Below are 22,883 nucleotides of genomic sequence, written 5' to 3'. Positions count from 1 at the left end.
GTCTAGAAGTCTTTTTATTTGGCCAACTTTCCAAAAGAAAACGTTCTAAAGCATTTAAAATTGCTTAATAAAGTAGAATTTCCTCGGTGTACTGAAGAGGAATCTGTTGGAGCAACAACAATTCAAAACTGTCTATTATTCTTAAAAAAAAAACACAACACACGCACACACAAAAAATCCGCCACAAAACTCTTAGCTATTTTCTATTCTCAACATCAACTACTTCTCGTTATGAGGGAAACAATTGGATTAACTACCCACCGCTCACCCTAGTTCATCCTGTCTACTGCCAGCAAATTTATTCCTTAGATTTGTCCCCATTGGCCTTGGAGAAGTGACAAAGGTTCACATAACTGGAATTAGAGTGTTTTATGTACTAGTCATCCTGTTCACCCACTATCTGACTGTCAGCGTACTGGCTAGAGAAGGAAAAAAGGAGGAGGAGAAAGGAGTGGTTCGTGACTGGAGTTGAGAGCAGTTTCAGCTCCTTGAGAAGAAGGGATAAAAATAAATCCTCTGTACTACTGAAGCATGTGGATGTCATGAAATAGTGGGACCTGAATCAATATATTGCATTTACAGCAGACAAAAAGAAAGAAAAGGATTTTCAGAGTTTATTTATCCAGCTCCTCTGAAAAATACCTGTGTGAACCATTGAGTTGAGAGTGTTGACATTTTTACTGCTGCCCCTTTGGAGAGAGTGTTGTCCCCCAAAATCATATCCAAAGAGTGATATCTCTCCCTTGCCCTTTGAGTGACCCTCTTTTGCCACTCCATTAGGTCGAGAAAATAATGATGAAAACTCCTGTTACAGGAGCCACAAACGAATAATGGTCAAAGCGGTACTTTGGGTCTGTGGTGTCCGTCCCCTTGAACAAATTCCAAATGGCTTTGTGTACATTCATTCACTCCTCTAACCACACACTGAGTAGAGAAGTCACTATCATTCTTTCCATTTTAAGGATCAAATAAAGACTTATACATAATAGGGACTGTGAAAATCAGCACTGTTTTATGTGTGTTCTAGGTCTAACAGGAATTAAAGTAGCATGAATATATGACAGGGGTAGCTAAAGTGATAGTTTAAAGGGACTTTGGGAAACTGGAGTCTTATTTTTAAGAACAGGTTGTCTTAAAGATGTATTCATTTGTCTCCGAAATATTGAGTGTTTACTTTAGGCCAACTGTTGTTTGGATCAGCGAGGTGATGGTAGTGAGCATGACAGACAGACATCTATTCTCATGGACTTCCATGCTAGTCAGAGGAGAAAGAAAAGATTTGGTAAGTGCTGTAGAGAAAACGTTACTAGTTTTGGCATAGAGAATGACTGCCAAGGATGTTGCAGGAGGCGGGTAGAGGTTGTTTTCTTTGATTCTGTAACCAACAAAGGCCTCTCAAGAGGTTACCCTTTACCTAAGACACGATTGATGAGAAGGAGTCACCCATGTGAGTATCTGAGGGAAGAGGAAAGAACACAAAGACCTCAAGAGTCACTATGGCACTTACCTGATGGAAGAATAAAAGAAATCCCAGTGTCTGGAGTATAGTGAACAAAGTGGAATATGATGGCAGGTGAAGTAGGAGAGGATGGCAAGAGTCAGATCATAAAAGGCCTTTGGGATAATTTTAAGGAGTTTGATTTCATTCTAAGACGATTGGAATTCATTTGAGAATTATATACAAGAGAATGGCAGTGAGAGTGATGGCCAATGTGTGATAGTATATAATACAACCTGTGCTCCTATTTTTAGGGGCAAACCTTCTTAAACACCTCTTTATTGATTCAACATTATTAAAGCAAGTGGACTATGTGCTTTGCAATGTTCTAGGATTTTAGCAAGGAGCAAGACGAGTTTCTGCCTTTATTGAGCTTACGTTCTACGAGGGCAAAGACAGACAAAAACTAATAAGGACCATGAATAAAATACCAAAAGTTTATATGATGAATGAAGAGTTATGGTGGAAATGTTGCTGGGTTGAAAACCTCTAGCGCTCCTTCAGTAACTCACTTCGGTTTAATTTTTTGCTGTTCTGATGTGTTTTGTTTTTTGTTTTTAACTCGATGGTTAAGGAATCTTCCTTGTTTTGCCTGCTTTCATTTCTGTCTGTTGCTTTTTATTGTTTTATCCCCATATATAGTATACAGCCTTTCTCTGAAAGCCTTATCTCCAGAAAACACTTTATCTCCTCAAACAGTAATTAATTTACTTTTTTGATTTCTTTTCCAGAGATTATAATTTTTTAAAAACTGTTCCATATGTGTTCTATTTTTTGTCTCTTTCATTATTTTTGCTGCTTTCTTTAGTCACATAGAAGTTCAGAAACATCCTGGAAAATAAAATATTAACTTAGGTATATTTTACGCAGAATATAGCAGAAGAATTATTTTGTGCTTCTTATACGGAACTCTAATCCTCTCCTTTCCTTCTCTTTCTCGCTTTTACTCTTCCTCCCTTCTTTCCTTCCTCCCTCCTTTCCTTCCTTTCTTCTTTCCTTCCTTCCTTTCTTCTTTCCTTTCTTCCTTCCTTCCTTCCTTCCTTCCTTCCTTCCTTCCTTCCTTCCTTCCTTCCTTCCTTCCTTATTCCAAAATACTAGGTAAATACTTTCTCTCTTTCACGATACTTTAAAGGTCGCTTTTCCATAATGAACTCTTATGTGTAAGTATTTCTTTTCCTATTAAGAAGCAAAGAGGCAATTTGAAAAAGACCTTTTGAAGATCCTTTACAGAAAGATTTCTTAACCATGGCTTCCTCTACCTGTGAATTCTAACCCTCATTATTATTGCCATCTTTGGATTAAGTTCTATTAAGAAAAAAAATCTTAGACACTGTGAAAAATTAATAGGAGGAAATGGTTTTGCCTGCCCACGAGGATTTGGAAGGACCGTTTTTAGCCTGCTGCCTTCCCTCCACTTCTGGGATTTTCATGATAAGAAGAAAGGAGTGGATTTGGCTGCTATTTCAGTGATCAAAGGAATATTTTTAAATGGATGATGTTATTAGGATTTCCTAGAAGGCAGACTCTAGAACAAAATATTCTTGAGGGTATAGACCTCAAGGATGTTTCTGCCAACTGTGTTAAAATATTTGTAGGGAAAATATGGCTTTATAGAATTTTCATCTTTCCCCAAATGGCTACTGATTTTCTCAACAAAGAAATAGCAGCAATTTACTAAAAAGGAAAATGACTGTTTTTAAACAAGAAAAGTTAGATGATTGATTTAGATGAATGTGTTTGTTCTACCAGAGTCCACCATTTCTGTTTCATATAGTTTTCCTTCATTAGAAAAATAGATTCTTTTAGAACCATCTAGAGATGACCCACAGACATCCCTGAAAAGTGACTATTCAGCCTCTGCTGAAACACATCTGGTGATGGAATTTTTATCACCCATCATTATTGGTTCTACTTTCTGAAGCAGCTAGTTTTTCTTCTAGATGACACTCTAGATATTTGAAGATGGCTGCCCGACTCAGTTCCCAATGGATTCTGGTTAAATATCCTAAGTTCATTCAGTTGCTCTTCATATGGCAGCACTTTGAGGCCTCTCTCCTTACCTCTTTCCTTACCTCCCTCTTAAGTCTGATTTTGAATGTCCTACTTGAAATGTGTAACAGAGCTACGAGTAGAAAGCTCTGAGTACTCAGAAAGCTCTGAGTACAGTTATCTCAGAGTAGAATCAGACAAGGACGTACCTCACGTGAGGTACTTCCTGTGAGACCCTATGTAATCTGGTGTCTCTTTATTTCTCCACTTTTTTCCCCACTCTCTTCCTTGTACCCTCCATTTTCGCAATACTGGTTTTATTGCTCTATCTCAAGCTAGCCAAATATATTTTTTTCCTCTCTCCCCCCCCCCACACACTTTGTTCTCTCTTTCCTCAGAAGGTATGTGGTGTCCTTTCTCCTAACGTCAGGTCACACTTGCTATCACCCCAACACAAAATGCCCATCCATCTCATTTGAAATAAGCCTCTCCTGACACAAATCTCCCCTTATCAAGCACTTAAAACTCCTCGACGTTATATTATAAATCTATGTGTTTGTGTTTCGTCTGCAATCATTATGAGAGTATCACCTCTATTAAGGCAAGGACTTTGTTATGCTTACTGCTGTCTGTCCAGCACCTCGCATAGAGGTGGGGCTTTACCAATTTTTGTGAATGTATCAACTAATTTACTGTCCACATGCAGATTATCTGTGGGCAGAGGATACAGAATATTTTTATTGCATATTTACCAGTGCAAAGAGCCATACACTAAAGAATTATCTGACTTACAGTGAACCCAAACAGTATTTGGGCTTTCAGATATTAAAGAGTGACACACGTGTGTGTGTGTGTGTGTGTGTGTGTGTGTGTGAGTGTGTGTGTGAGAGAGAGAGAGATCTCTGACCAAATAAATGGACATGTGGTTTGGAGACATGTGTCCAAGCCTTTTCGATTATAGAAGCTGGAAAATGACAAAAGTGCATGAAGTAAAGGAAAGTAAGCCAGCAAGACTGCTCACTGCACATGAATTTCCAAGGATACAGTTGTTCTTGAACAATCACAGTCAGTATATCAAAATAAGCGCTTTATTGAGCAGGGTAAAAGGAGTTGCTGGCAAGACTGTAAATTCTCTCCCAGAACAAATGATAACTGAGCCCAGGAGCCCTTTTGTCCTGGGGGGAGGGGAGCATAAATTCCCTGAAAGTATGTGTCTCAGGGAATTGTTCTGCATTCATCATGTCCGCCTCCTGCATCATTCATGAGTGTCATAAGAGTCTAAAGAATTGGCACTTCATAGTGAAGATGATTAAATAGCCATTATACTTGTCTTTCCTGCTGCACGGTGCTTTTAAAGAGATCCCGTTCAGAGTGCAGCATCCCCTTCCAGCCTCCGTTCATTGCTTGCCTCTTGTGGTGTCTACCAGCAGATCCCAGGAGCAACATGTCGTCAGCCTCACACTTGTTGGGACTGAGCAGATCTGTGGACTAGCACTTCAGGTTGCTTATTCCTCTGTCTTAGAGACCTTGGGTTTGAAGCTCATGAAGCTCAAAGTGGATCCTTTTCTAGGGGACAAATTCCAGCGTTAGCTTAGATTCTGTAGTGATTGAACTGTAACTTTTTCAGATATTTTCACATCTCTTTGCCTTCACTTCCTTGTGGACTAAGAATAATGACCCAGAGGAGGACTTCTTTGTATATAATTTGTCATTTTATGTATTTAAATATAAGACTTCAGATCATTATGTACCCAATAAAGCAGGTACATGAAGAGTAAATGCTGATGTAAGAGAGTATGTGACCTTGCTTCTGTCCCCTTCTCCCTCCCACTCACATGCACACAGGTTAAACCTGCTCCATAATGTTTAACAGTATCCTTAAATGATGGCGTGTAAATAGGTGAATTAAAATTAATCAATAAACAAGTTTTTCTTAACCACCTGTTTAAAGGCAGCAGAAAGAATATAGAAAGAAAGGGCACTGGACTGGAGTCAAGAGAGGAGTTCTAATTTGGCCCTGCCACTCATGAACTATGACCTTAGACAAATTCTGTAAACTTTTTGGGCCTCAGTATTTGCATCTAGAAGTGAAGAAGATCAAATAGTGCCCCTCATTCTCCATTCAATTCTTATACCACAGAGGGTGTCAATGATGGGACTTGGCCGTCATGGGGACACAAAGAAACCCATGACATCACCACTGTCTACAAGGGACTCATAGTCTAATCATGTCCATGCAAACTGTAAGTGCGACTGAGCAACAGGTTCCAGCATAACACAGGTGCTGGATCTCTATTGCCATCTCTGACTGCGAAATACGGATAGTTTTTAAAATCATGGCACGGTCTATGACTGTGATTTCCACACTGTAAGCAAGATGTCTTTGTGCCCGTGTTGTTTGTGGGCTTTTCCCCCAAATTTATGACTTTAGGAAGCATGTTTGAGGTAAAACTCTGGACACATGTTAAGGTATTGAGTTAAATGGGTAAATTAGGGGAATTCGATCTTTAATGGCTATGACGAGTAAGAGGGCCCCCTTCAGAGAACATATGTTCCCCTCTTACTGGAAGAAGTCCTACCAGCCCTGCCACTAGGTCACCAGTTGCTTCAATGCAGGTAGACCCTTTGAGCCTAATTTGTACCCTGGAAGGATCCTCTCCATTCATTGTTATCCAGGCATTCCCTGGAAGTGGGAGGGTCGGTTGAAATGGCAGCCTTGGCACTTTACATTCTGCTGCTCCAGCCATGTGAATCTGATTCATTCTCGCTGCTAGTTTAAGGGAGATTAAAAGGAGCAAAGCTGTTCTCTGAGTTTCCTGATCTGCACGGTGGCAGCCAGAGTCAGAGGAAATGGGAACAATAGGAAAGGGAGTAAATCCTCGAGAGTGACGTGTCTGTGATCTCTGGCAAGCAGACCCAGTGTTCACACGGAGGCTTCAGATACTAGGTCATTGCTCTGGAGAATCTTCCAGCGCCCAATAAAACCTACCACCTATGTGATACAATGTGAGGCAAAAGCTGAGGCTGAGAGATAAGGACAGACAGGATATGTGGCTGAATAGAGAACTTTCAATTTCCTTTACTTAGTAGATGGACAAGTATCACATCATTAAAAAACTATATATCCACATCAAAAACCATCTTCTAATCTGCACATGGCCAATGTCTGAGTTTTTTCACATGACTGACTTAATCAGAAGGCCTAATCTAACAGGGAGAAGCGCTGTATTAATTTAAATATGGCAGGTGCTATCTAAGTTTATTGCAAGAGCTAAAGACCAATTATCTTGTATTTTTTCATAAAATTGCATTTTCTAAAAAGAGACTGGTGTGTCTGAATATATCCATCATAACAAGTCTGCAAGCTTTGATGGAAGTGACTGCTGTTTATTTGCTGAATGTCATATCTGTACTGTTGAATCAATGCTAATGCTATCATATTAGAACTAAGAAGAGAGCCTGGGAAATGAGTTTTTATAGACTTGCAGCATGGATTCATGAATAAAAGTGTAAGGCCAGGTGTAGAAAGTGCCTCACTCCGGCACCTGATGACTAGAGGGCAATTTTTTAAAAAGCAGGGATAATACAGTCACCTCCCACAAGGTTCAGGGTTAAGAATAAATAATAAATTGTTTTTATCATCAGGATGGCACACTTGCAAAGTGTGGGGAAGTACTGAGGGGAGAGAGAGACTGAGATGGAGGATGTATTTGAAATATATTTAATTAGGAAGGTGGGATGAGAATCACCGAACATTAGCAAAAGGCAATTGTCTTGTTAAGCATAATAAAGGAAGAAAAATAGAAACTATAAGCTGAGGCTTTGAAGAGGATAAAATATTAAGAAAATTAGGTGTTTATGTATTCAGAGGACATCAGTTTTAAAAAATAAACTGTAAACTAATTACCAAAATACTGCATAATAATGCAATGATTCGTTTGTCCATTGATAAGAGGTAAAGGATAAAGTTTTGTTGGATGAGTAATGAAAAATGGCTTGGAACACCAGAAGCTGACTTTGATCCATTTGGGTCTCTTATGTGACTCTTGGCTATAGACTATCTTTAGTTTAAAAAGGGGAACATAGTGTGACTTAATATTTAGGGAGATTTCTTTAACTCAAAAGAAAGTGTTATCTATGTTGTTCTGTATTAGGCCTTCTGATTAAGTCAGTCATGTGATAAGATTCAGACATTGCCCATCTGCACTTGAACTGGAAACTGTTCTTTCATGTGGGCATCTTTTTTTTTTTTCTTTTGATGATGTGATACTTGTCCATCTACTAAGTGAAGGAAATTGAAAGGTTTTGATTCAGCCACATATCCTATCTTCCTCTTACATCAAATTGCACCCCCCACAAAAAGGTATATCCACAGATAAAACAAATAACCTAAGGGCTCAACATGCGAGAAATGCTATAGCCATCACCTCGTGGAATATTAGGCACCCATGTAAAATGACAAATCTAATCATATAGAGAGAGGTTCAAATACTATAAAAGAACAAGGATTCAAAATTATATAATTATTATGATTACCATACAAAACTATGTGTTTCTATAAGTGGAGACCAGAGAGAAAGGAAAATAGCTATACATATATTCAATGGATATTATTTTAGCAAATCAATTTGCCTAATCTTTCAGGTCCTCCCAATGCCAAATAATATGTATTTGGAAATAGCTGAGCAGGATCTGGGTGCATTCTATGATGACATAATAGCACAGTCTCATGGGGGCCTTAATGCCATGGCCCTGACGCTTTCTAGTCCTGGAGTTCTCACTGCACCCTTGGACCATTATTGTACAGGCACACAAAACTCAATAACTCCAAAATTGAACTATCACTCTCATGCCCTAAGCTGTGCTTCTTTTTTATCTACAATTTTATTTGCCCAAACTTGAAAACTCTGAATCAATGTGAATTCCTTCTTTTTTTCTTCCCCAAGTATTAAATGCATCACCAAGCGATTTTACTCTTCACATCTTAAGTATCCACTCTTCTCTCTCATTTCTCACTCTCATTGACCCAGTCTCAGCTCGTGTCCTTCATGTCCAGGCTATAGCAATGGCCTCCGTCGATCCATATGGACACACTTTTGTCTCCTTCTGTCTTCCACATCTCAGTCAGAGTTATTTTCATCAAACATAGATAAAATTATGCTTTTCTACTGACTGAAGTAGTCATTTTCAAACTTTTTAAATAGTAAAATCATTCTTCAAAAATTTACATTGGAGTGACTATATTATCCTAATTAAAGGTTACATGTTTCAGAAGTTAAAAAATTATGGAAAAAGTTGTTTATTTTAGATGTAATCCTTGAAATATTTCTGTTACTAAAAAACAAACAAACAAAAAAACTATAAGGAAAACACTGCCTTGTCCACTAAGATACGAGTTTGTCTACTAATGTTCAAACAACTTTATATGGCAGTCAGTACTCTGCATAGCTCTTACTAGCTTATTTTTCAGACCTGTCTTTGCTATTCTCAGCTCTTCAGCCTACGTACCACCCAAAAGAAATGATGATGGTTGTCTTCCCAGAGCACTTGAGGTTCTCTCTCATCTTTCTCTATGGTCTCCAAGTAGAATGTCTTTCCTCTCCTTTAAAATCAGATAAATACTCCTTTACCCCAAGACTCAATGCAGCCCCTTTTTATTTTTTGACATATTTTATTTGTCACAAGATTAGTATTTTTCTGGTTTTACTGAGATATAATTGACATATAACATTATAATATTTTAAGGTATACAACATAATGTTATCACTAACATGCAGAATACAAACATACACAACTCATAGTAATAGGAAAGATTGGTGGTTGCCAGAGGCTGGGCATGGGGGTGGTAGAGAAAGTGAATGAAGGTGGTCAAAGGTTCAAACTTCCAGCTATAAGATAAATAACTTCTGGAGATGTAATATACAGCATTGTAATTATAGTTAGCAATACTGCATTATATATTTGAAAGTTGCTAAGAAAGTAAATCTTAAAAGTTCTCATCATAAGAAAATAAATGTATAACTATGTGAGGTGATGAATGTTAACTAAACTTATTGTGAGATATATATATATATATATATATATGTATATACACACACACATATACATATACATACATATACATATATATATACACATACACACATATATCTCATAATACTTATTGAGAGAGATATATAATGATATATATATAAAATCATTATGTGGTACAAGTTTTTATTAATGGCGGTCACCCTCTCCTAGGGCTTCCCATCTGACTTTGAACGTATCTCTACTATCACAATTATCATATTGCATTATACATACAGTGTTCTTTAGTACATAGAGGGTACTTGACATTTTTTGACATTTATATACCATTGCATTTAATTTTTACTAAATGAGTACTCTGTTTTTCCTCTAGAATAGATTATTTTGACTATAATCACTTTTTATTAAATTTTAAAGTCTACTTTAAAGCAAGTTTCCTTTTTTTATTCTTTTAACATTTTCTCAGCAAATCTTACACATTTATTTTTCTTTAGGAACTTCAAAAGGAACTGAGATTCTATTTAGAGGTGACTTAAAGATTAACATGCTCATTGATATATTCATATTTTCCCTGTCCAATAACATCATATCTATCTCTATGTATCTGGACTTGTTTTATGTCCTCTAAAAGTTATTGTTTCCTTTATATAGCGTTTCTTTATGTAGCTTTCTTGTTGAATTATTTCAAGATATTTTTTTGAAATAGATTGAATTATTTTTTTTAATCATTTCAAGATAGATTTTGTTATTGTGGTTGGGATTTCTCCTTTTCCTTTCAACCTGGTAATTACTATTATTAAAAGAAGAAGTGGGGGGTGGGGGGGAGGGTGAGGGGATTGGAGGGCAGTCGGTGACCACAGGATGGCCACGGGGTTTGAAAATTAATCTGGGGAACGTAATTTGGTGGTTACCAGAGCGTAAAGGGGTTGGGGGGTGGGGGATGAGGGTGAGGGGGATCAAATATATGGTGATGGAAGGGGAGCTGACTCTGGGTGGTGAACACACAGTGTGATTTATGGATGATGTGATACAGAATTGCACAACTGAAATCTATGTAATTCTACTAACAATTGTCACCCCCAATAAATTAAAAATAAATTAAAAAAAAAACAAAAAACAAAAAACAAAAAAAAAAACAAAAAAAAAAACAAAAAAAAAAACAAACAAAAAAAAAAGAAGCTGTTGATTTTTTTTTTTTTTTGAAAAAAATATTCTAAGCATTGGGATTTTGAATCTCCCTATGTGTGTATGTACATACAGAGGGTGCCAAAAAAATGTATACACATTTTAAGAAAGGAAAAAACTGTATTAAAATTGTAACATTCAGTATATACTGATACAAAAGATGAATACAAGTCATGTGTATACATTTTTTTGGCACCCCTGGTATATGTATGCACGAGGTCAGACAATTAAGTTTGCGAACTCATCCTAGAAAAAGTGCTACATACCTCATTACTGAATATCACTATGGTCACCTTCAAAGTACTCCCCTTGGGAAGCTATGCACCAATGCCAGCACCTAGTCCACCCATCAAAGCAATTTGGAACTCTTTCTGGAATGGTCGTACGACATGGTTGTCATATTACCCTTGATGTCCTGAAATTCATCCCAATGTCTTGCTTTCAATATTTCCTTTATCTTTGGGTAAAGAAAGAAATCATTGAGGCCAGATCAGGTGAGTAGGGAGGGTGTTCCAATGCAGTTATTTGTTTACTGGCTAAAAACTCCCTCACAGACAGTGTTGTGTGAGCTGGTGCATTGTCATGATGCAAGAGCCATGAATTGTTGGTGAAAAAGTTCAGTGCAGCCTTTTCAGCACTTCCAAACAGTAAACTTGGTTAACTGTTTGTCCAGTTCGTACTAATTCATAACAAATAATCCCTCTGATATCAAAAAAGGTTAGCAACATCATTGCAACAAGTTCACGAACTTAATTGTAACACCTCGTATATAATATATTTTCATAATTGTTATTATATAATATATAATTATATAAACTACATTACATATTATATATAATATATGCATATATGAATATTATATATGTATATGTAATGTGCATATATAATATATTTATATTTAGATACACACACTCATATATATACATATATATAGTGTTTTAGATAATCTAATTATGCAAATTATTAAGGATTTCTTTGTCAACAAGAACATGATCAGTTTTATAAGCACTACAATTTGATACGTATATAAATTATTGAATGTGCTTCTTAGGTGAAATTCTTGGGTAACTTATCACTTAATCATTTTGGTCATTTGTTGCCAATTCATTTAACAAGCACTTCTTGTGTCCCTATTTGTTCCAGGCACTGAGATAGTTTCCAGGGGTTCTTTACTATCCAGGACTCTTCTAGTTGTGAAAGAACAAAATTTGAACTAGCTTAGACTAAACAAGGTAGCTATTGAGAATTTTATATAAGAAAGACAAAGGTGTGACTTTACAACATGGACCATTAAAACCAAGTACTCAAAATTGATAAGATTTTCTTTGTGTTCTACTCTTGACTCAACAGTTTGACTTCACTGAGTCAGGGTTTGTTTTCTCACACTTCTTCCCCACAATAGAAAATGTGACCATGGCAGCTGTGTGCTTAACTTTATCAACAGAAAGGAGCTGATGGAGTGTTTCTCTGGGTCCAGATTACAAAAAATTCAGTGAAGTGTTCTGATTGGTTCAACCTGGGTTAATTTCTACATCATAGCCAATCAGGTATACGTGTATGTATAGGTTGACAATTTCTATTCAAAGCACATGACTGGTATGGGAGAAAATGGTCATTTTAATGGGGAGGGGCTTAATATTTCAAGATAAAGAGGGAAGATATATTGGCACATATAATAATGAAAGTCTCCTGCAGGTACAAAAACCTTGGGAATCCCTTCATGTTTAGGTGAACACCGTACAAGGCAAATATTAAACTAGTTCTAAAGTTCTATATGGTGTTCATGGTAGCTATTTTGATCTTTATTCAAACTCTTGAAATGAGTAGGTAAGAGAGGTATTATAACCTTCTTAATCATGGGGAAACTGAGGCACAGTGAACATAAATGGTTATTATAAAACAGGAGACTGGGTCATGATAAAGTTTCTTCCTTTTGCCTAATTCTGACATGTGTTTTATGACAAAGAGATATGCATGTCATAGAAGCAAGAGTCATTACCCTTACAAATATTAGCCAACTTTTCCAAGAAAATCATGTTTTATGAATTAGAGTCACAAATCTACCAAAGTCATTTGTATTATAGCTCCTGGCCCCTTAGACATGTGAAGCCTCTCTATATCCAGCATTTAAATCAAAGCACTGGAAATAAGCAACAACTGTTCATTTGTATTTCTTTTTCAGAGAATATTCAGTACTTAGACATCTCCCAATTGCTCTTATCAGAGAAGGTATTTCAAATCTGTGGAATAAAAGGAGGGGAAAAAAGGAGGCAGATGAATGTGCTCCAGACCTTCCTTTTATTCTAATCATGTCTCATGAGATATTATCAGACAGAATGAGTTTCAAAAAAAAAAAAAAAAGCTACAGAAAAGGCTGATGAATAATTATAAAATGATAATTTTTATTTTTATTTTCATTCATTTCTATTTTGCCTAAAGACAAATGTATATATGGCCTATGCACTTAGTTAATGCTCTGTAAAATAGAATAACTACTATTCTTAAATATATTGCATTGCTTTTCTACTATATATTCTTGTTAGGTTAAATCTAAGATATATAGATGTAGATATAAATATAGATACAGATAACTAAAGGCAGTTTGCAATGTGATTTAGGAACTGAGGGGAAACATAAAACAATTTGACTAAAGATGGGTGTGATTTTATTATCTGAGCCTGCCAAAAACTCACCTAAGAAAAATATTCAAATGTCTTTGTGGTTAGATTTCTTTTATAAATTGGAAGCTGTGTTCTATTCCATCATAGGAGATATTGTGGACCCTAAAATATTTCCACATTGAGATAAAATGAGGAAAAACTGAGATGGATTAAGGGGCAGATATCTGAATGACTGTGTGAAGGTATGAAAGTATAGGTGAGCCAAGATTTATTGATTAATTCAACAGCATTTATTTCCTGAGCATTCAGTGTTGATAGAGAGGCGAATTAAATAGCCGTGTCTTCCAGGAGCTCATGGTACACCAGGGTTCTGGATTTTCATTTTGTTTGACAATAAAACTTAATATTTATTATTTTCTTAAACCTGACTAGTGTTCAATTTCCTAGGACTTATTTTGCTATACAAGAAACTAGCTTGGTTATGAAAGTTAAATTAAGTTGGCTATGAGGTAATCTCTGAAATAAACCTCATTATAGAGTCTACTCTTTAGAATTTAGCATTTTATGGGTGCAGTGTCATAAATCAGGAGCCACATGTTGTCTGACCTTGCTTTATACACTTCACAGAGGGAAACTTCATATTAAACCACTGTCATTTAAATAAGATAAAATGATCAGCCCTATACTGCCATTTCCACTATGAGGGAACTGAGTTCCTATTTTGTTTGCTGTTTGTTTATTTGTTTTCCAACATGTTAGAAAGCCATTGTTCTTTTCTCAATCATCATCATCCCTATCCCCACACAGGTACATAGGCATATTAGGGACAAGGTAAGCATTTTAGGGACACAGTTTGATATCATGAAAGAAAGTAGTCTATTAAGTTAGACAGATCTGGATTAAATTCCTGATCTACTAAATCTTGGGCAAGTTATTTTATTGCATTCTATAGCTTCCCTCATCTTTAAAACTGGAAGAGTGACTGCTACAGGCTGATTTGTGCACCCCAAAATTCATATATTGTAGTCATTATTCCCAGTACCTCAGAACGTAACTGTATTTGGAGACAGGGTCAACAAAGAGGTAATTAAGTTAAAATGAGGTCATTATGGTGGCTCTAATCCAATATGACTGGTGTCCATATAAAAAAAGAAAATTAGGACACTGATAAGTAAAGAGGGTAGGCCGTGTGAGGACAAAGGAAGAAGGCAGCCATTTACAAGCCAAGGAGAGAGGCCTTAGAAGAAACCAACCCTGCTGACACTTTGATCTTGCAATTCTAGCCTCCTGAATTGTGAGGAAATCAATTTCTGTTGGTAAGCCACCCAGTCTGTAGTACCTTGATATGGCAGTCCCAACAGACTAATAAAGAAACAATATCTAAAGTAAAAGATACAGGAATTTGAAATATTATGCTATGTACTATAATATATAATAAATTATTTATACATATAGCTAGTATGAGTATTAATATCAGTGTTAATATTAATTTTACAATTAGCATTGTTAAGCACAACCAAAGGTTTGTGAAAGAAATATTTACTTCAAAGGAGAAACAGTGAGCTTATGATATAGTTCTTTTAAGCAAGGGGGAAGGAATTTAAGTGTGTCCCTGGAAGCTTTATTTCTGGATCAATTTCCATGTGGAAGAAGCATCATATTCTTTATCATTAATCAACTTCTTTTTCCTGTGGAAAAATCCTGAAGGTGAATAAAAATAACTTTTTAAAATATTTTCTGATGTAATGTGTCTCTGAAAATGCCATTACCTCTAAGACTCAGAAAGGGTCATGATATGTTTGTAAGCACTCCTGAATGTGCCCAGAATATATGGGCCAATGAAAAATAAGAGAAACTTTATAAGAGTTTATTTGGACGAAACTGACGGCAATTGCTGGGAAGCAAAATCTCAATGGATTGAGAAAATGCTCCAGAAAATGGTGGTTTTGCAGCTTATTTTATACATTAAAGGAGGGTTACATGAAATCCATTGTTGGTAGATGAAGGGGTGGGAGAAAGCAAAGTAGAGAAATCTCTGGGATTGGATAAAAGTAAATTGGAGAGACAGGTACTTCTTTTACATAGGTGGTGCAGGATAGTTAATAGTTCACACACAGATGTCAATCAAGGAACAAGAATAATAATGAGGGATTCAGTAGTTTCTGGCTCTGGTATGGAAAAAGGGATTACTGACATTCCAAGGATGTCATCATAGGTGCAAAAAGACAATAGACAGGCCCACTTAAGGTGAAGATTGACTATGAAGGAAGCTTCAGGTTAAAGATGTGACTTCCCTCCTAGTTACGATTTTTTTTTTTTTATGTTCATGCCATCTTATGTGGTTATTTTCAATCTCCTGACCTTGTCAGGTTTAACCTGTGGCCCCGTTTCTGTCCTCAATGTCTGATTTTATTTCACTCAAACCTTGGGGTAGTATAGGTGATATAAGGAATCACAGTGAGCCATCTCAGTATTTAGCATTAGATTAGAAATAGCACACTTTTTAATTCCTCTGCAGACTCCCTGGAAATCCATGATAACATTCCTGTTAAAAGGTCCAACCAAGCATAACTGCAAGAACTGGGTTTACACATGACGTATAATTATACATGAAGAATGGTTCTTTGTAATGCTATTTACCCCCAGAATTAAATAATGGTGAACTTTATTTTACACACATAAAAAATTGGGTTAATAGGTAGAATATTATTGGTTTTCTATTTTTTCTCACCAGCTCCTATGGCACTTTTAACATTGGGTACAGTATATAAGAGCTTCACTCTGTGCACAAGTTTCAGTTCCAATATTACCGAGCAGATTTTATACGAAACTGAACCAACATTGGTTCTGCTGGAAGTTTGTGAGTTCACGTGTGTCTTCCAGAATCCTGGGACACATTCTGAACTGTTGCCTATTTTTTTTCTTGCTTAATGCTTTCTTTCTTTTTTTTTTCTGTTTTTTTGTTTTAATTAAAATTTATTGGGGTGACAATGGTTAGTAAAATTACATAGGTTTCAAGCGTACAATACTGTAATACATCATATATACATCACATTGTGTGTTCTCATACTCTAGTTTCTCATCAGATCACATAAATCTTTCGTTGTTTATTTTGTTTGTTTGTTTTAAAATCATTCTTTCTTCAAGAGAGAGGAAGGAATTGCCCCATCCGGAGGAAGTCCTCACCTTGCCTGAGCGTTGTTTAGGAAATGGGTTTGGCTCTCCCTGGTGATATAATTAACTCTTAGGCAATGTCAGTTTTTCAGTTAGCCGAGCAGTAAATTTGATCATTTCTTTGCTAAAGATAAAGGATGTTCTTTAAAATTGATGAAATTTCTTTCTTAATGTTCAGTCCCTTTAGTTTTGCTTTATTTAAAGCTACTTTATCATCGGTTTCGGTGTTGATTTTAAAAAATTCAGAGTAGGCAAAACAGATTATAATAAACCATCCGTTCCATAGATACATTGCAAGGCTGTTTGTAAAATCACTTACCACTTATCACTTCCCTTGTACTCCCCAGTGGCTCCCTTTGGAACGCAGAGGTTTTGTTGTTGCAGATTTCCATCTGTTGTTCACCATCCCCTCCTCTCTGTGGGACTCTTGGTTTCCAGGGATTCCTGAGGGAAGCTTCCTCTCCTGGGTCAGCAGGACAGCCTGCTGAGGGGAGAAGAGGGCAAAGTCAAGAAAGGGGACTGTTTCTGCTGTTAGCTCCACCACTTAACACCAGATCCAGTTGTTTACTCTCTTTGAACCTCCATTTTCTTTTTCATTAACACAGTAACAACAATATTTGCCATTAATACTTTAGTGGGTATTGGGGGAAGAGGCATCAAATGAGATACTCCTAGAGGAAGCAATTTGAAAATCATTCGATGCTATGGAAATATAAGGCCCTACTATTATGAACAGCCCAAAGCATCCACGGGTGTGTGGGGGGCGGACCATGTAACCAACTAACTCTAGAAACTGTATTCTTAAGGCCATCGGTCATTACGAGTTCCCTGAGCTTTATGCCTCCCTTTGCTAGAGGAGATAACGATCAGTTTCAAAGTCCTCCCATTTTGGTTTTATTAGCTACATAGTCATTGATATGAATACAAGATACTTTTGATAGCAATAAGAACATCTACTGGCATACTATAGTTTATGTCCTTGATAGTCCACTTATTTTTCAAAAGGATTTATTAATTTTCAGTAAAGAACACAAATGTGAATAAGTGATAAAAGAGTCATAAAATAGAAATAAGGACTAGGAAGCTGAAATAATAGAGGAAGGCAGGTGTATACTTTCATGTCATGAACTTTTATACTAAGTTCCAAGGCAATGTTCACAGATCACTAGAGTAGGAGTTTGACATATGGTTTCTTATACTAGCTTCCCTACCAGGTGGTTTGCACATGGAGACTCAAACTTACTTTATTACTTATTATTCTACCTGGGACACGTGTCCACGAGTAAATTATTTAATTCTCTTTAAATTTAACTCTCTCAGGTTTCCTTTAGGAGGTGCTTCCAAACTTGTTTCATTTTAGCACCAACTGAAAATTCTTTCAGGGAAAGGTGATTTGCTTTTTTAAATCACGAATATACAACCTTATTATACTTAAATGCTTTTCCGGAACCATTTTATCTTTAATTATTTGATGGGGAATATAATAAATGAATTTCATGTAGACTATTGTATTTTATCACTAAACGTCCCTTATTTATACACACACATGCGTGCGTAGGTACATGTATACACATAGACATGTATATGTTCTTTTTGTATCTACTATGAATCTTAAACAGGATCATGATTCTATTTCTGTAGGTAATCTCCCAAATAAGTAATATGCTATTTGGATATGAGAATAGAAATAGAAACAATGTCATGATGGCAAGGCCAGGAGGTTCATAAATCAAAACAACGATAACAATAATTATCCAAATGGTCCTAAACAAGGAAACATTGAGTTGCCATCAGCAATTATATTAAATGCTAGGAAAATAATCAGTATTATTCACCACACATTTAAGAACTATTTATTGGAGAATCGTGTAGACTAGAAAAAATGTTATCCTTCATTCTCCTTGAGAAATCATAGATCATCTGCTTAATTGGCTTATTGTATAACTGCATTAAACTGCTGCCCAGGAATCCTTCATGGCTTCAGTGGAGCCTCTTCTACCCTTTTCTTCCCCATCAACCCCACACATAGAAATCACAGCAATGCTAAATATTCATACCTTCACATCCAGCTCTGCCCAAATCACCATAAGCCCCATCCCAGTAAATAGCTAGCTAATTATTAAAAAAATAAGCCAAACGCTTTTTTTTTTTTTTTTTGGTGCTTTTGAGACAAAAAAAAAAGCTCTGTGTTAAATAACGTCATACTTGTTAACTATTTGAAGCTGGAGTGTATCCACTTCATCTTGGTTAGTGACGACAGTGAGGAGATTTCATTAGTAATATATGCAGTGGTTAGAACTCGCAAAGCAGCCTCAGCGGCTTGCAAACTTGAAAATCCTGCAATGTTGGATGGCCAAAATGCCACCATTGTAAGTTTTCCTTCAGTTGAATTGATCACTTTTGCTAGCAAGCAGGAACTTTACATGGTTCTGATTATTAATAAATATAATATGATTTTAGCACCAGCATACTAAGTACAGTGAGAAACCAGGAATCAGAACTACTAAGCTCAGGGGACAAAGCATGTGATGGGATATTGCCTGGCTTCGAAATGAAAATATTTAATGGATTAAGAGGCTTCTTATAGTTCCTGGGATAGTCCCAAAAAATTGATTTGTAATTCACACTTAAAAATAACAAAATTAACTTTTTAATTTGAAAATGTAAACCAAAATAATTCCATGTTCCCTTTGGGACTCTAGGCATTCTGTATTAAAATTTAATGAAATCTTGTATTTATCTTTAAAAACCATGCAAGATAGCAAAGCTAACTTAAGGAGAGAAAAAACATATGACAGGTTATCAGAATAGAAAGTTGTAACTATTACCTTCCTTTAAAACCAACATTGGACTGTGAGAACATTCAGTGTCTTTATTCACCCTTACTAGTGTCAAGAATACATATTTTAATATATATTTCTACATAGCAGAATAAGTCATATGCTAAGGACTTTGTATTTTTTATGTCCTTTCTACCTACGAAGTTAGAATTATCTAACATAGTGATACCCTAAATTCAGAATAACAGAAGCAATAAAAATAACTTTTAAATCAGATGTTATATTTCCTTACCCTAATATTGTCATAGTGAGGTTTCAGTCTTTGTTTATTTAAAAATTAAAGCCATGGTGATCTCCTAACCACTATATATTTGTACTTTGTTTTTTAAAATGCTCTTCCTCTTTATATTCTTTATATTGAGAATTACTGAACAGGACAGTGGATGAGTAATATAAGCAGAGTAGAAGGTTTGTAAAGTAGGCCAGATTTGGGGGCTATGGATTTGTTTTCATTCCGCTTTGGTCTCATGAGAAGATGTGAAAAGAATAAAGTGCAGTCAACTTTGCGTCGTTGGTATATTTCATTGTATAATTATATTAAGCTATAATTGGCATATGATGAAGATAGGCTTTTGGAGGCAGGAAGGTTAAGCTGGAGACTTAAAAAAGGCACCAATTACTTAAGTCAGATATTTGGGTCTCTGTTTCCAGATAGTGTTAACAAATGAGATAGCCTGTAGAACTATTGGGAAGATCAAGCTAATGGATTTGAAAAGGTTTTGCCCACTGTGAAGCATCATGCGTATATGCCACTTGACTTGTTCAAGAACACTTTGACTTGTTCTTTTCATAGTGACAAAATTATATCCTGATAGAGTATGGATTTATTTCTCTAGTGGAATCAACTATATATTTAGGATAGAATAGGGTAAGATTTTATAAATTGCCACAAAATGTCACAGACTGATTTGCATTTTTTGTGGTTCTATACATTAATCACTGAGTAACCTTCAGTTTTCCAAATAAAGAATAAAAGGAATAGTGAATGACATTTGTAATCATCTACAGAAAGGGAATTATTTAAACTCTTCACAGATGGAGAGATACCAAGGATAAATCATTATATTCAAATTTCTAATTTTAAGAAGCTTTGAGGGTTTTTGTGGATAGTGAGAAGCAAACATTATTTTGCATATAGAATTAACTATACACTTTCTATACCACAATCCCAAATTCTCCAGATGACTGTGGAGTGCTTTTCATATACCATCCACTAAGGATTAAGAAATTCATAAAAGGAAAATAATGTATGTTACATGTAATATACAAACTGAGCATATTGGAGCAACTGGACAGTGACCTTTCAAAAAGGACAAATTAGATTTATATCTCAGAATATAATGTGGCTTAGTGCTTAGAAAAAGGATGACATATGACATATTCTTCTATTTCTAGCCTTATAGCACTTTACTTTATTATTTGTAAACAAGCTGCACAACCCATTTGTTCTTCAAACAATGTAATTCAAATATTCTCTGTAAACTAAATGTGGACCAGTGCTTGAGACTTTTAGTAAACGCTCAAAATAATTGAATGCTTGTCTAATGTTATTTTAAAATACTTTCAAGGATTGGACTATATTCAATGGGAAACACTCAAGACAATCTGGTGCCAAATGTTCTCTGAACTTGAGATAAGTAACATATGGAAGTACTCACTATCAGTAACATACATACGACCATAGAAGCTGCAATAGTGTAGCTATTCCAGCTACCAAATCTAAATGCTTTTCCCCAAATTCACATTTAAAAACTTGTTTCTTTGTTTTTTTAATAGACTTTTTGAATACATGAGATGCAAATGTTTTCTTTATTTTTCTTCCTGCTTGTTTTATAAGTATTTTAAAATTAATATATTTTTACTAACCCTTGGGTTTGTAAATAATAGTAAAAACACAACTAACAATAGTAAATGATAGCAAAAATACTGATAAACCCAGTAGTTATAATTGAAAATACCACTTGTCATATTCCAAATTCATTATACTGAGATTTTTTTCCTCCCCCATCTCCTATTCTTTTTGTGATTTAGTTTGGAAAAGGAGATGGAAGCTGGTATATAACACAGATAAACATGACGGCTAGGGAAAAAAATGAAGTTAAATTTTACAAGACCCCTGGAATTAATTTTTATCACCTTTTTTTATAGCAACATAATAGAGAAATAGTCAAATGCTTTCAATCACATAAGTTGGTTTTCACAGTCTACAGCTTTCTTGTCTGTGGGGTGGTATAAGTACAGGCATGAAAGGAATGATGGCTTTGGACTTTCACATTACCTTCAGTTTTGTGAGGTTATCTCTGGAACTGTTCCTGGCTCCACTGATCAGAATATTCTCATAGCTAAGACATGGGGGGACTAGTTTTCTATCTCAGGCTTATAGAGGCCGGGATGGGAAATTCATCCCCCTGCTAAGGGAGATGGAAAAGTTTGTCACATGTACCAAAGCTCTCAGACATAGCGTGTCATTTTCCCTCTGCAGCAGGAACTGAAGATGTTAGGAAAGCCTCTTGCTAACATCTGCTTTGTTATTAATTCATTTTGCCTGCATCTTTAATTTGGGGTGACAGCCGACTTTAAAGGCTTTGGATACCATCCCTCTCCGTAACCAAATACCATCACGTGGGGACCGTTTCCTCTCCACAGCTGTCTGTACAGAGTCTCAACAGTGTGTCTACAGCTGGCAAGATGCAATACAGTCCCTGATGGCTTCCTCTCTCCTTGCTTTTGCAGCTGGCGCTACGTACATCTTTGGGAAGAGTGGAGGCCTCATCCTCTACACCTGGCCAGCCAACGACAGGCCCAGCACACGCTCTGACCGCCTGGCCGTGGGCTTCAGCACCACTGTGAAGGATGGTATCTTGGTTCGCATTGACAGTGCCCCGGGCCTCGGTGACTTCCTCCAGCTTCACATAGTGAGTACCAGGCCTTGGCCTGGATTTTCTTACCTTCCTGGTGGTCTGAGTTGGTGAGCCAGATAAATACAGCAGAACATTCTAGAAAGACACAGCAAAGGGACAGAGACTTATAAAAATCGCCTACGTGTGTTGGAGCCGTATCCAAGGAGGGCATGGGGGGTCTGTGCGGTAAGCCTCAATCTCCCCATCAGATGTGAACCGTGATGCCCATCAGATGTCTCAGGAATACAAAATTACAAGCTCTTCCCGCCCAGACTGCTTCCGTGTGTGGTTTGGTGTGTCACAAACACTTAGCGGAATGCTTAGGTGTAAATAAGAGATTTACCTGGTGGGGTTCACCTTAACCTGCTTGAATGTTAATGATCTCCTAGGCTGGAGGTCGGCAACGTTTTTCTGTAAAGGGCCAGATAGTAAATATTTTGGTCTTTGCAGGTCTCACAGTTTCTGTCAGAGCTACTCAACACTTCCATTGTATTGTGAAAGCAGCTATAGGCAATAGATTTTTTAAAAGGTATATATGCCTGGTTTCCAATAAAAATGCACGTATTAAGACAGGCTGCAGGCTGTACTTTGGTGACGCTGCCCTAAGCTGCACACTTCCTTGTAGAGATGTAAAGAGAACTGATAA

At 36.4% G+C, this 22,883-nt stretch overlaps 1 protein-coding gene across 7 annotated transcripts in view; it reads left to right on the top strand.

The window, feature by feature from the left end:
• NRXN3 (neurexin 3) overlaps nt 1-22,883 on the top strand; it is a 1,454,076-nt gene that overhangs the window by 1,093,621 nt on the left and 337,572 nt on the right. For all 7 annotated transcript variants that reach the window (XM_033107567.1, XM_033107569.1, XM_033107568.1 and 4 more), the window contains one exon: nt 22,071-22,252. In XM_033107567.1, coding sequence (XP_032963458.1) covers nt 22,071-22,252 — 182 coding nt within the window. The remainder of the gene's footprint in view (nt 1-22,070; nt 22,253-22,883) is intronic.

Source organism: Rhinolophus ferrumequinum, chromosome 6 (assembly GCF_004115265.2).
Source record: "Rhinolophus ferrumequinum isolate MPI-CBG mRhiFer1 chromosome 6, mRhiFer1_v1.p, whole genome shotgun sequence".
NCBI classification, from domain to species: domain Eukaryota; kingdom Metazoa; phylum Chordata; class Mammalia; order Chiroptera; family Rhinolophidae; genus Rhinolophus; species Rhinolophus ferrumequinum.
Note: the sequence above shows the minus strand (reverse complement) of the source record. Positions and strands in the feature narration are given on the sequence as shown.